At 47.1% G+C, this 13,654-nt stretch overlaps 1 protein-coding gene across 3 annotated transcripts in view; it reads left to right on the top strand.

Annotated features, from left to right (window-relative positions):
• The window catches only part of EFR3B (EFR3 homolog B), a 113,289-nt gene that overhangs the window by 66,772 nt on the left and 32,863 nt on the right, over positions 1–13,654 (top strand). For all 3 annotated transcript variants that reach the window (XM_078349807.1, XM_035273030.3, XM_035273029.3), the window contains one exon: positions 9,842–9,963. In XM_078349807.1, the coding sequence (XP_078205933.1) occupies positions 9,923–9,963 (41 nt within the window). In that variant the 5' untranslated portion in view covers positions 9,842–9,922. The remainder of the gene's footprint in view (positions 1–9,841; positions 9,964–13,654) is intronic.

Below are 13,654 nucleotides of genomic sequence, written 5' to 3'. Positions count from 1 at the left end.
AGGAGGTTGGCAGGACATGATCAAGTTAAGATGGGATGGACTGTGCTTCTGGCTATGTGAAAACTGCTCCAGGGAATTGCTGTAAACAAGGGCAATGGGGAGAAAGGGCCAGGCAATGATAAGCTCAAAACCATGTGGTTGGCAAGATCTGCTTCCAGGTAGGACCTTGTCTTAGATTTGGGCATGTTTTTTGGTATTGATTTTTCTAGCCAGATGAAGTCTAGTGAAGCAAAGAAGCAGTTCTCCTTTCTCTCTGTGTGGGTAAATGCAGCAAAAAGGCCTGCAGTCCTTCAACTGTGAGAGAGCTAGGGTTCTACGTATGCCCAGTGGTTTTTTGTTTTGTTTTGTTTTGTTTTTTGAGACAGAATTTCACTCCTCTTGCCCAGGCTAAAATGCAATGGTGTGATCTCAGCTCTCTGCAACCTCCATCTCCCAGGTTCAAGCAATTCTCCTGCCTCAGCCTCCTGAGTAGCTGGGATTACAGTCATGTGTCACCATGCCCGGCTAATTTTTGTATTTTTTAGTAGAGACGGAGTTTCTCCATGTTGGTCAGGCTGGTCTCAAACTCCTGACCTCAGGTGATCCACCCACCTCAGCCTCCCAAAGTGCTGGGATTACAGGCATGAGCCACCGTACCCAGCCATATGCCCAGTATTTTTAACTATAGTTCTGTCACTGACAACAGGAAGTTGGTTGGTTCAGGATGCCTATAGAAGAGGGAATGGCTGTCTTCTGTTTGGAGAGACTTGGCCCATGACTATGGCCAGCCAGCTCAGCTTCCCTTTTCCAGACCAGGGGAGAGCTGTTTTTGCAAGGCCAGTCTTTGGAGCTTGCTCTCTCTATTGACCCTTAGTAACCCTCAGTTTTCAAACCATTGTGCCTCCCGCCTGCCTGTACTGCAGGGTGGGTGATCATTCCAGCAAACTTGGCACCCTTTGTTGTGTATAAAGAGCTAAAACTTTGATCTTGAAAGGTGGCCCTAGCAGTGCCCCTGGCCTTTGAAATATCACATGTTTAAAATCTTCAGTTTGTTGCTATGGCAACCTTCTTCATCATTGCTAGACCTTAAAAAAAATAAACTTTATTCTTTCGTGGTCTCATGCATTAGACAATTCGAATTTTAATAAAAGTCATCTATAAAGTGTGAATTCACAATGGTAGGGGTGAAACAGGAAGTTCCTGCTGTATCATGCATTTAAAGAAATAGTGACCAGTCACACAGGTAAAAGGGCCCAGTGAAAACTCATTGAGTATTGATGGCAGGCCAAAATGCACTGGGGGAAAACTGAGGAGACAGCGGTTAACTGCGACAGGCAGGGCAGGTAGAGTCTGGTCATTCCAAGCCTACAAGGCAGATGCTTGGGTTACCCCCATTTGATAGATAGGGAAACTGAGGCACAGGGAGCTTTAAGTAACTTGTTCCAGATCCCCCTACTAATAATTAGGATTCAAATGTGTGGTCTGGCTCCAAACCCCTTCTTGTAATCATTAACACTACGCTGCCTCTTTAAGAGGGAAGAAGGCCTTACTTGCTATAAAACCCAAAAGTCCCAACCTCATCTGAGCCAGATGTTGGCACATTCCTAGGTGGAGTTCCACAGTAGGTGTGGTCCCTTGACCAGGGCTCCCGGGAAACACCCCATCAGACCCTCTGAATCACTGTCACCAAAATTTCCATCTTGGCCCCCTCATGTACACCCCTAGAAGATTTAGGAGCAACATAGGGTGGGCTCTCTAGGAGCTGCCCCACAGGGATCCACAGCCAGTGCTCCCTGACCAGGTGATGCAGCTAGGCTGCTGCGACTGTGCTTTTATACTTTCAGGCTCCACCCCACAAGCTATCAAATCAGGGGTTCCTAAGGAGGCTCGAGATCCTGGTACCAAAAAGGTGCTTGTTTCATCAGACAGCCCTGTTGCACATACCTTCTTCATGGGAGATCAGGGACTGACATTAAGTGCAGCTTCCTTAGAATATCTGATAGAGCAAGAGTCCTGGCAGCCTGAGGAAATGGAATGGTCAGCAGCCCGAGCCTCAAGGCTGCAGCTTCCTAGGCAGTCCTGGGCCCCAGAGGGCAAACAGTGTGCTCCAGAGATGGCACCATGCTACCCTTGGTTCAAGCCCGAACCCTCCCAGTTCTCCCCTTCAAAGGAAGTGGCTGTCCATTGATCCAGTCTTGACGGACCTCCATGACCAAGGACATGCCTCCCCAGCTTTTCCCAAGGTTCTGTGAGAGCTTTCTTCCCCGCAGCCTGCCTTAGAACATTTCTATAGCTGTGGAACCAGTTTACCCTGGGCCAAGTACATGCGGCCTGTAGATCCCCTGCCCTGGAATAGGGGGAGCAGGCACTTAAAGATGCAGATACCTGGCTGGGCGCAGTGGCTCACTCCTGTAATTCCAGCACTTTGGGAAGCCACGGCAGGTGGATCACTTGAGCCTAGGAATTCAAGACCAGCCTGGGCAACACTGAAACTCCATCTGTACAAAATAAAAAATTAGCTGGGCATTTTGGCATGCGCCTGTAGTTCCAGCTACTCAGGAGCTGAGGTGAAGTTAAGGCTGCATCACACCACTGCACTCCAGCCTGGGCCCTGTGACAGAAGGAAGGAAGGAGAAAGGAAGAAAGGAAGGAGGGAGGGAGGGACAGAGGGATGGACGGAGGGAGGAAGGAAAGGAGGAGAAAATGCAGATACCTAAATCCTACCCCTAGAGAGTCCGTTCAGTAGGATGGCAGTAGCCTGGAGTGGCTCAGAAATCTGCATTTTAAACAACCTCCCTAGGTAGTTCTGATACACATTAAAATATAAAGAGATAAGATCATGGGACCCAGTGTGAGAATTCTCAAGCCTGAGTCTCAGCTCCACCTGTCACAAGTGGATTGACCTGAAATAATTCACTTGCTCCCTTTAAGCCTCAGTTTTCTCATCTCTGTCATGGGAGCAACACATGTTCTGCTAAACTCACTCATTTGCTGAAAATTGTATCAGATAATGGATGTTGTGATCAGCTGGAAAACGATGCAGCAATAGATGTCTGCATCTTATCCTGGAAACCTGTGCGTGTTACCTTATATGGAAACAGTGTCATTGCAGTGGTGATTAAGTTAAGGACTGACTTAATTTGAGATTGGGAAATTATCTTGGATTTTCCAGGTGGGCCTAAATGCAATCAAAAGCATTTTATTAGAGATAAGCAGAGGGAGATTTGGCACACAGGGGAGAAGACGATACGCAGACTGAGGCAGAGATGGCACAGTCATAGACAACTAAACACTGACGTGCTAAGCAGCGAGTGCCACAGAAATATTTGATGTTATTGTCACTTGGAATATAGGGGCCTGTCATGGCCATTCCTGAGGAAAACTCCTACAAATGAATAGCCTCTTCTATAACTTATGCTTTGTGATGTCTTATAGATATTTTGAAGGCTTCCAACAGAACAAGGCATGGGTTAAACCAAAGCAAATAAGCTTTACTACAACCATATCTGAAATTTGTTTTTCTGATTGAGCGGGATGTGAAGGAATAGGGGGTGGAGTCCCGGACATATTAAGAATGGTGTGCTGTTTTTTAAGTTGTGAGTGGAATGTATTTGTACATTGTCCCAGCACATGCTGCTGTTCAATGATTGTGTGGTGCTGAATCCTGCAGGGGTCATAAAAAGTCTAAGCCTCTTAGAGTAAGAACCTTACTAATAATATGCCTTGAGTTCCCATTACTCCAGGAGCTCAGGGAGCTTTTCTGAATCTTCTCTACTTTATTCATGTTCCTAGAAGGTGATAGATACATTTTTTTGGGGGGGGGGGACAGAGTCTCACTCTGTCGCCCATGCTGGAGTGCAGTGGCACGATCTCAGCTCACTGCAACCTCTGCCTCCTGAGTAGCGGGGATTACAGGTACTGGCCACCATTGGTGGCTAATTTTTTTTTTTTTTTGTAGAGACTGGGTTTCACCACCTTGGCCAGGCTGGTCAGAGGTGACAGGCACATTTTAAAGAAAAGAAACAGGCCAGGCTCAGTGGCTCATGCCTGTAATCCCAGCACTTCGGGAGGCTGAGGCAGCAGATCACGAGGTCAGGAGTTCAAGACCAGCCTGGCCAACATGGCAAAACTCCATCTCTACTAAAAATACAAAACTTAGCCAAGCATGGTGGCGTGCGCCTGTAATTCCAGCTACTCGGGAGACTGAGCCGAGAGAATTGCTCGAACCTGGGAGGCAGAGGTTGCAGTGACCCAAGATTACGCCACTGCACTCTAGCCTGGGTGACAGGGTAAGACTCTGTCTCAAAAAAAAAAATTTTTTTTTTAAGACTCAAAACTAAGTTTTCAGGGAAGAAGAGCACAGAAGCACACACATCCAGGGACTCATGGAGCTGCAAAAGAAGAGAACAAGGGAGCTTTCCAGTGAGGTTAGCAGCTGTGGCTGACGCACTTGGGACAGATTCAGGAGAAACTGCTGACCTTCCGTGGTTTTAGGAAAGGGATTCCCACTTATGTTTTCTAACCCACACTACCTCAGGGGTAGCTGCAGAACTTTCATTTTTAAAAAATTGATTTTAACATCAATTTTGACCTTACGGCCAGAGATAATGATTAAAATATTTAACAGTGTAGACAGCAGAGATAATGAGGACAGACACTGGCCGTGAGCAGCCGCACTGGCCACGTGGCCTGACTGCCCATCAGTCCTGTGGTGCCACAGCTCGCTGAGGAAGAGTAGACTCAAAGTTGAACGTGGAGGGGTCTTGGTGTTCCAGTTCCACCAGGAATGGGTTCTGAGGGGCATGGGTGAGGGAGGGGAGAGGAGGAGAGAAGGCTGGACTGCCAGTCAGCCCTGCCTGAGGCTTCCAGGTGTGAATCTCAGACAGGCCCACTGAGATTCCCAGGCCTCTTCCAGGACAGACTCAGCATGCCTGAGTTGGGGGAGGGGTAGGGGGTAGAAATCGGTGTGCTCAGCAGTGCCCTGTGACTCTGCTGTCTGGTACTGTTTGAAAAGCAGAGTCCTCCCACCTCCAACCCCAGCTATCTGTCCCCGACCCTCTTAATAAAACAGTATTAAGGTGCCTATTGGCCACTTTCTCTTCCTCCTCTTGTTCTTCCCTAACAATGTCATCTAGCCTGAGGCTAGAGGACGCAGAAGGCAGGAATAAAAACTGGAGAACATTTGTACCCTTTGACCAATATTTCCCCAGTTCCACTCCCCCCAACTCCTGGCAACCACGCTTCTACTCTGCTTCTATGAGCTCGAGTATTTTATTTTATTTTGAGATGGAGTTTCATTCTGTCACCCAGGCTAGAGTGCAGTGGTGAAATCTTGGCTCACTACAACCTCTGCCTCTCAGGTTCAAGCAATTCTACTGCCTCAGCCTCACAAGTAGCTGGGATTACAGGTGTGTGCCACCACACCCAGCAAATTTTTTGTATTTTTAGTAGAGACAGGGTTTCACCATGTGGCCAGGATGGTCTCAAACTCCTGACCTCAAGTGATCCACTCTTTTCAGCCTTCCAAAGTGCTGGGATTACAGGTGTGAGTCGCTGCGCCTGGCTGACCTTAACTTTTTAGATTCCATATATGAGTGAGATCAGGCAGCGTCTGTCTTTCTGTGTCTGATTTATTTTACCTGGTATAATGTCTTCTAGGTTCATCCATGTTGTTGCAGCTATCCCTTTTTTAAGGCTGAATAATATTCCATTCTGTGTGTGTGTGTGTGTGTGTGTGTGTGTGTGTACACACACCACATTTTCCATATCCATTTCTTTGTCAAACATTTACGTTGTTTCCACATCTTAGCTATCTTAAGTGTTCTTAACACAGAAAGGAAGGAGGGAAGGGGAAAGAAAATGGCAACCATGTGAGATGATATGTTAACTGGCTTAACTGTGGTGGTGACTATTTCACAATGTATGTCAAAAACATCAAGTTGGAGGCCTATGTGGGAGGATTGCTTGAGCCCAGGAGTTTGAGACCAGCCTTGGCAACATAATGAAACCCTGTCTCTACAAAAAAAAAAATATATATATATATATATATATATATATATATATATATATATATATATCCAGGCATGGTGGTGCACACCTGTAGTCCTAGCCACTCAGGAGGCAGGAGAATCACTTGAGCTCAGGAGTTCCAGGCCGCAGTGAGCCATGATTGCCTTACTCCACTCCAGCCTGGGCGACAGAGTGAGACTTTGTCTCTATAAATGAATGAATATGTACGTAAAACATCAAGTTGTAAACCTTAAATATATAAATATATACAATTTCTATTTGTCTATTATATCTCAATAAAGCTGAAAAACAAAACAAAACAAAAAATGAAAACCAAAGGTTTTCAGGAAGTCCTGGAGACAGGCAGCAGGATGCAGGGGACTGTGACCCTCCTGCAGGGCCTTGGGCAAGTTGCTTAACTGTGTGGATGTCAGTTTCTTTGTCTATAAAATGACAATAAAAATCTCTCTAACTTAGAATCATTTTAAAAAATAAAATCGATGATGTATGTACAAGTCTTAGGGAAGTACCTGACATTATATAAGCTTCTAGGCCAGGTGCAGTGGCTCCCACCTGTGATCCCAGCACTTTGGGAGGCTGAGGCAGGTGGATTGCTTGAGGTCAGGTTCAAGACCAGCCTGGCCAACATGGCAAAACCCCATCTCTACTACAAATACAAAATTAGCCAGGCATTGTAGCTGTAGTCCCAGCTACTAGGGAGGCTAAAGGGAGAGAATCACTTGAATCCAGGAGGCAGAGGTTGTAGGGAGACAAGATCACACCACTGCACTCCAACCTGGATGACAGAGAGAGACACTGACTCAAGAAAGAAAAAAAAACTTCTAAAATATTCATAACTGTTGGCCGACAAACTCCCAAACCAGTGAACATAAAATTTGGCCATTCATTCTCCTGATGTATACACAGTCACTGCATGCTGGGGACAAAGGGTGTGTTTGTTTCTCTCTCTTTATTATTGGCCTTTTTTCATTTTTTCTTTTGTTCTAAAATGCATGCACTCTTACACATACACTGGGAGTCTTATTTTAATCTGCCTCATCATATTTGAAGTAGACACAGTATAAATTTTTAAAACTTTAAAATAAAAGAACCTTAGTGACAACCGGGCCGCTTATTTTGCACATGGGAAAACCAAAACATCAAAAGAAGTTAGATGTCTCGCTGAAAGTCCACACCTCCAGTTAAGGGCTAGATCTGCATTAGGACCTGCTAGAGACTGTGTGTCTCCTTTGAGTGGACAGACACCTCTACCGGGCCAGCCTTTGGCTGTGAGGAGTGCGGTCAGGGAACATGCTCTCAGGGTTAAGAGCAGTGAAGCTGGGCGGGGTGGCTCACACCTATAATCCCAGCACTTTGGGAGGCTGAGGTGGGTGGATCACGAGATCGAGACCATCCTGATCAACAATGTGAAACCCCGTCTCTACTAAAAATACAAAAATTAACTGGGCATGGTGGTGCGCGCCTGTAGTCCCAGCTACTCGGGAGGCTGAGGCAGGAGAATTGCTTTAACCCGGAAGGCGGAGGTTGCGGTGAGCCGAGATCGTGCCATTGCACTCCAGTCTGGGTAACAACAGCAAAACTCTATCTCAAAAAAAAAAAAAAAAAAAAAGAGCAGTGAAGCACCCAACTTCAACTTCAGCCAGACCTGGCTTCAGCACCTCCATTCTGTGTTCCGGCCTTGGGGGATTATGAAGGCCAGGCAGCCAAAGGCCCAACTCAGCCTTCTTTCTGGAACTCTTCTGTACTTGTATGTAATCGATGATCTTGTGATCACATGGATTACTACCATGCCTCTTTTTTTTTTTTGGAGAAAGAGTCTCACTCTGTCACCAGGCTGGAGTGCAATGGCGTGATCTTGGCTCACTGCAACCTCCACCTCCTGGATTCAAGGGATTCTCCTGCCTTAGCCTCCCGAGTAGCTGGGATTACAGATGTGTGCCACCACACCTAGCTAATTTTTCTATTTTTAGCAGAGATGGGATTTCACCATGTTGGCCAAGATGGTTTCGATCTCTTGACCTCGTGGTCTGCCTGCCTCGACTTCCCAAAGTGCTGGGATTACAGGCGTGAGCCACCACATCCGGTCCCTACCACTGTGCCTCTTCTGCATCACCACGTCAGTCATGCCAGCAATGTCACTTGGAGTTATTGCTAATATCAGAATATTCACTCCTAAATATGCCAATACATTTTAGATGTAGTTTGGAAGGAAAGGTCTCCTTATTTGCTTTGTAGGTTGGAAGTCTCTCAGTCAACAGAAAATAGCTGTTGTATTTATTATTGTAAGAACAAAACACTACAATCATTAATGATGTTTGTGGAAGCTGCTAGTTTTCATCCAGAAAAAGTTATTAACAACTTGTAAGTCATTAAATATGGACACAAATTAACAATACTAAATATCATAAGAGTCTACTAACTAGATATTTTTAGGAAGAATACCATATCCTTTTTGAACCAACACATGCTTATAAAAATTAAATAATAATACAGGGCAGAATAATGGAGAATATATCTTATAGTGCATCTAACCTTTTTAGACTTGTTTGGGGGTATGAGATTAATAATATTTTAAAAATTACCTATAAAGGCCAGGCATGGTAGCTCATGCCTGTAATCCCAGCACTTTGGGAGGCCGAGGTGGGTAGATCACCTGAGGTCAGGAGTTCAAGACCAGCCTGACCAACATGGTGAAACTCCATCTCTACAAAAAAAAAAAAAAATAGCTAGGCATGATGGTCTGTAATCCCAGCTACTCTGGAGGCTGAGGTGGGAGAATCCCTTGAACCCGAGAGGAGGAAGTTGCAGTGAGCTGAGATCATGCCCTTGCACACCAGCCTGGGCGACAGAGTGAGACTTTATCTAAAAAAAAAACAAAAAACAAAACAAAACAAAATCCTATATGAATCATATTAAATATTTAGTAATTTGATTCCATTTAATTCATGATTCTTGCTTCTCTGCAGGACTCAGTTGAAATTAAGTCCCTATTTAGAATTGCAAATGTGCAGCACTGTGGTCCAGAAGGAATCTAGCTGCCCAGGATTGCCCAGACTTACTGAACTGAAATGGCAAACTTTAAAAATTGACTCCAATTTTTGTTTGAGATGAAGTCTCGCTCCATTGGCCCGGCAGGAATGCAGTGGTGCGATCTTGGCTCAGTACAACCTCCGCCTCCTGGGTTCAAGCGATTCTCTTGCCTGAGATTCCCAAAGTAGCTGGGATTGCAGGTGCCGGCCACCATGCCTGGCTAATTTTGTATTTTTAGTAGAGACAGGGTTTCACCATGTTGGCCAGGCTGGTCTCGAACTCCTGACCTCAAGTGATCCACCTGCCACGGCCTCCCAAAGTGCTGGGATTAGAGGCGTTAGCCACTGCACCTGGCCAGACTCCAATTTTTAACAATAAAGTGTAATTACATTTTTAAGTCAAATTTCAGATTTGTTCTTGCATCCTTGAATTCATTGAGGGTGGTGCTGCTGCTTTGTCACTGGCTAAGAGCCTCTCAGGCCCCGTGTGTTTGTGTAGCTCTGGATGGAGGGGTGAGGGCAGGTGCTTCCGTGAGCCCCTTCATGTTCCCTTCTCTTCCACCTCTGCTCTTGCAGCAGGGGAGGCCTGAGAAGGGCCTTGTTTTCCAATCTTGTTGTGCAGATGGGAGAGGTGAGCGGAATTGGGAACTCAGATATTCCCAGCGTGCTCTGCGAGGCCGGCCGAGCTGGCTCTGGGATGCGCGGTTCCCGTGGCTGGACCATGGCAGGGGGTCTCGGGATGCCCAGCAGTGAGGAGCATGGTGGGTCACCTCTCGTGTATTTCTCTCCTTCCTCCCTGATAGTTTGTGAAGTTTGCCAACATCGAGGAGGATACCCCGTCCTATCACCGGAGCTATGACTTCTTTGTGTCCCGATTCAGTGAAATGTGCCACTCGAGCCACGATGACTTAGAAATCAAGACTAAGTGAGTAGGGGAAGGCAAGGGTGGTTGGTTCAGCCCACAGTAGAAGCAACGGTGGGTCCTGTAGATAATTTCCAACCCGCCACTGTGTGTCTGCTTTCATTAGTGTCTACATCTGCTCTGATGTTGCTGGGCAGGAGGGCAGTGCCTGGCTCCCTACGTGGGGTTTCTTTTCTTTTTTTGTTTTTTTTGAGATTGAATTTCACTCTGCCACCCAGGCTAGAGTGCAGTGGCATGATCTTGGCTCACTGTACCCTCTGCCTCCTGGATTCAAGTGATTCTCGTGCCTCAGCATCCTAAGTAGCTGGGATTCCAGGCATGCACCACCACGCCTGGCTAATACTTGTATTTTTAGTAGAGACAGGGTGTCACCATGTTAGCCAGGCTGGTCTTGAACTCCTGACCTCAGGTGATCTGCCCACTTCGGCCTCCCGAAATGCTGGGATTACAGGCAGGAGCCACCACGCCTGGCCCCCACATGTGGTTTCTAAAGGAAAAACTGCTTGGGCCGGACAAAGGGGCTCAATGTAAGATAACAGTCATTTGATCCCAAATTGAAAGCCAGTGACAGAACACACGCATGTACACTCACCCCCCCACATATACTCTTTGTTCAGAATTACATGCATTTCTACTCAGAAACACGCCCATTCACCATTAACCATCAAAGTCTATACCTACCAATAAATAGCCGAAGTCCACCCCTTGGCTGATCCCAGCGCCCTTCTCCACTCTCTCTCCTTGGCCCTCCTGCTCACTCTTTCCCTTCCAGCACACCACAGAGACTGCCCCAGGGCCTTTGCGCAGTCTGTGCTTGTGCCTGGCATGCTTCCTCCAGGGATCTGCGCAGCTCACTGCGTCGCCTCTGTCAAACCTTTGCTCAAATGTCCCCTTGTCAGTAAAGCCGCCCTGCACACCCCCACATGCCCACTCCCTACTCCCTCACTCTGCTGGGGTTTCCTTCCCCTTTTAGCAGTTTCATAAATTACTTTCTGTGTTTCTTGTTCACCACCTGTCTCTTCCCACTGGAATGTAAGCTCTATGAGGGCAGGGTCTGTCATTTTACTCACAGATGCATCCCAAGCACTAACACTGCCCGGAGAGCAGTAGCACTTGATAAGTTCTTGTTGAGTGAATAACAGAATGAATGAACACTTTAAGACAAGCAGCTTGCCTTATGGGATATGCTTTTATATGCACACACTCCATTTATAAAAACACTTAGCTGACAGAAGTATACTTGGAGACATAGAAGCAAAACCCCTCAAGTAAAATCACAAAGAAATTGACCAGGTGCAATAGCTCATGTCTGTAAGCTCACTACTTTGAGAAGCTGGGGCAGGAGGGTCACTTGAGCCCAGGAGTTTGAGGCCAGCCTGGGCAACATAATGAGACCCTGCCTCTACAAAAAATAAAATTAGCTGGGCATGACTGCACCATGGCTGTATTCCCAGCTATTTAGGAAGCAGAATTGGGAGGATCACTCGAGCCATGATTGCACCACTGCACTCCAGCCTGGGCAAAAGAAAGAGTCCCCATCTCTAAAAAAAAAAAAAGAAAAAGAAATTAAAATGAATATATGCTTCTAAGGCAGTGGACTGACTCCTGGGCAGGGCCCAGTGCAACTACGTGGTGTTGTCTGGGTTCCCCCAGTCCCCAAGACTCTCATAAGCCAGGTGTGGACCCCCTGCAGCTGCACGACCAGAGTAGAGGAAGAAGGAGCTCCTCACCTTCTCCAGGATTGGCTTCCCAAGTCACCACCATTGGAAAATGGCTATGAAGAGGCAGAGGGGCTGGAGCTGTGGGGGCGTGTCCAGAAGCAAGTGTTGGGGGAGGTACAGACCATGGCCACATATGTCTGTAACACGTGCTGCCCATGTAGGCCCTGCCAACCTGTCCTAGGGTGCTGGGGAAGTGGATGGGACACTCCTCATGCCACTGCGTGTGCATGTGCATGCGCACACACACACACACGTGCACACACACCAACCATAGTTCGTGATGTGGTCAGCACTGTGTTCCAGCAGCATCAGGAGTTTCCTGAACATTAGGAGGAAGGTTGGTTCCCAGCCACCAGCAATGCCGTTACACCCACAGGCTGGCACTTGTCACCCATCCTCCCACCTCTGCCTCCTAAGTAGCTGGGAATACAGCCATGTGCAGTCATGCCCAGGTAATTTTATTTTTGTAGAGGCAGGGTCTCATTATGTTGCCCAGGCTGGCCTCAAACTCCTGGGCTCAAGTGACCCACTGCCCCAGCTTCCCAAAGTACTGAGCTTACAGACATGAGCCATTGCACCTGGTCAGTTTCTTCGTGATTTTACTTGAGGGGTTTTGCTTCTACGTCCAGGTATACTTCCGTCAGCTAAGTGTTTTTATAAATTGGAGTGTGTGCGTATAAAAGCATATCCTGTAAGACAGGAAGGCCTGCAAGTGACAGAGGGAGAGGGAGGGATCGTCTGGTGTCAGTTTTCTTCCTTCATCCCCTTCTTGCCTGTCTCTTCCGTCCCCTCCCTGTACCCCTTTTTCCCTGAGATCTCTCCTGTTGTTCATTCTCAGCCTTTTCAGACTCAGCTGACCTGGTGGCAGCTTTGCTGGGCTATCCATGCACACAGCATTATTTTGCTCTAGGAACCCAGAGGCTGCCTCTGAATGCCATTTGCTTATATGCAAGTGTGTGTGTGTGGGGGGGGTATGTGTGGGATATGTGGTGTATGTGTTGTGTGTGTGGTATGTGTTGTGTTTGTATGTTGTGTGTGCTGTGTGTGGTGTCTGATGTGTGTGTTTGGTGTGTGTGTGGTACGTGGTGTGTGGTGTGTGTATGGTGTGTGTATGTGTATGTGTGGTGTGTGTGGGAGTGTGGGGGTGTGTGGTGTGTGTGGTTTGTATGTGTGTGTGGTGCGTGTGTGTAGTGTGTGTATATGTGTGTGGTGTGTGGGTGTGTGTGTGGTGTGTATGTGTATGTGGTATGTGAGTGTGGTGTGTGTGGTGTATATGAGTGTGTGTGCAGTGTGTGTGGTATATATGAGTGCATGTGTGGTGTGTGTGTTTGTGGTGTATATGAGTGTGTGAGTGTGTGTGGGTGGTATATGTGGTGTATATGAGTGTGTGAGTGTGTGGTGTGTGTGAGTGTGTGTGGGGATGGTATGATTCCTCAGGGCCAGTGCATCAGTATTATCTGATCTCCCCTTGGATTCAGAGACTTCAATGGGCCTTTGGTCATGGGTAGATCTCCACTGTGCCCATTAAAAGGAGCAGTAAGGGCCAGGCACAGTGGCTCGTGCCTGTAATCCCAGCACTTTGGGAGGTTGAGGCAGGCAGATCACTTGAGGTCAGGAGTTCAAGACCAGGCTGGCCAACATGGTGAAACCCTGTCTTCATTAAAAATACAAAAAATTTGCAGGAGTGGTAGTGTGCAAATGTAGACCCAGCTACTCAGGTGGCTGAGGCAGAAGAATTGCTTGAACCCAGGAGGTGGAAGTTGCAGTGAGCCAAGATTGTGCCACCGCACTCCAGCCTGGGTGACAGAGTGAGACTCTGCCTCGATAGATAAATAAATAAATAAATAAATAGGAGCAGTAAGAAGTTTCCTCCTCCCCCAGGCTTGATCTTTCTGAACTTTTGAAAGGCATGGTCTGGGTGCCACAGAATGAATCATGTGCATTTATGGAAGGGATTCTGGGGAGACCGAAGA

The sequence above is a fragment of the Callithrix jacchus genome, chromosome 14, assembly GCF_049354715.1.
Source record: "Callithrix jacchus isolate 240 chromosome 14, calJac240_pri, whole genome shotgun sequence".
NCBI classification, from domain to species: Eukaryota; Metazoa; Chordata; class Mammalia; order Primates; family Cebidae; genus Callithrix; species Callithrix jacchus.
The sequence above is the reverse complement of the archived record's forward strand: the minus strand, read 5'-3'. Positions and strand labels throughout refer to the sequence as shown.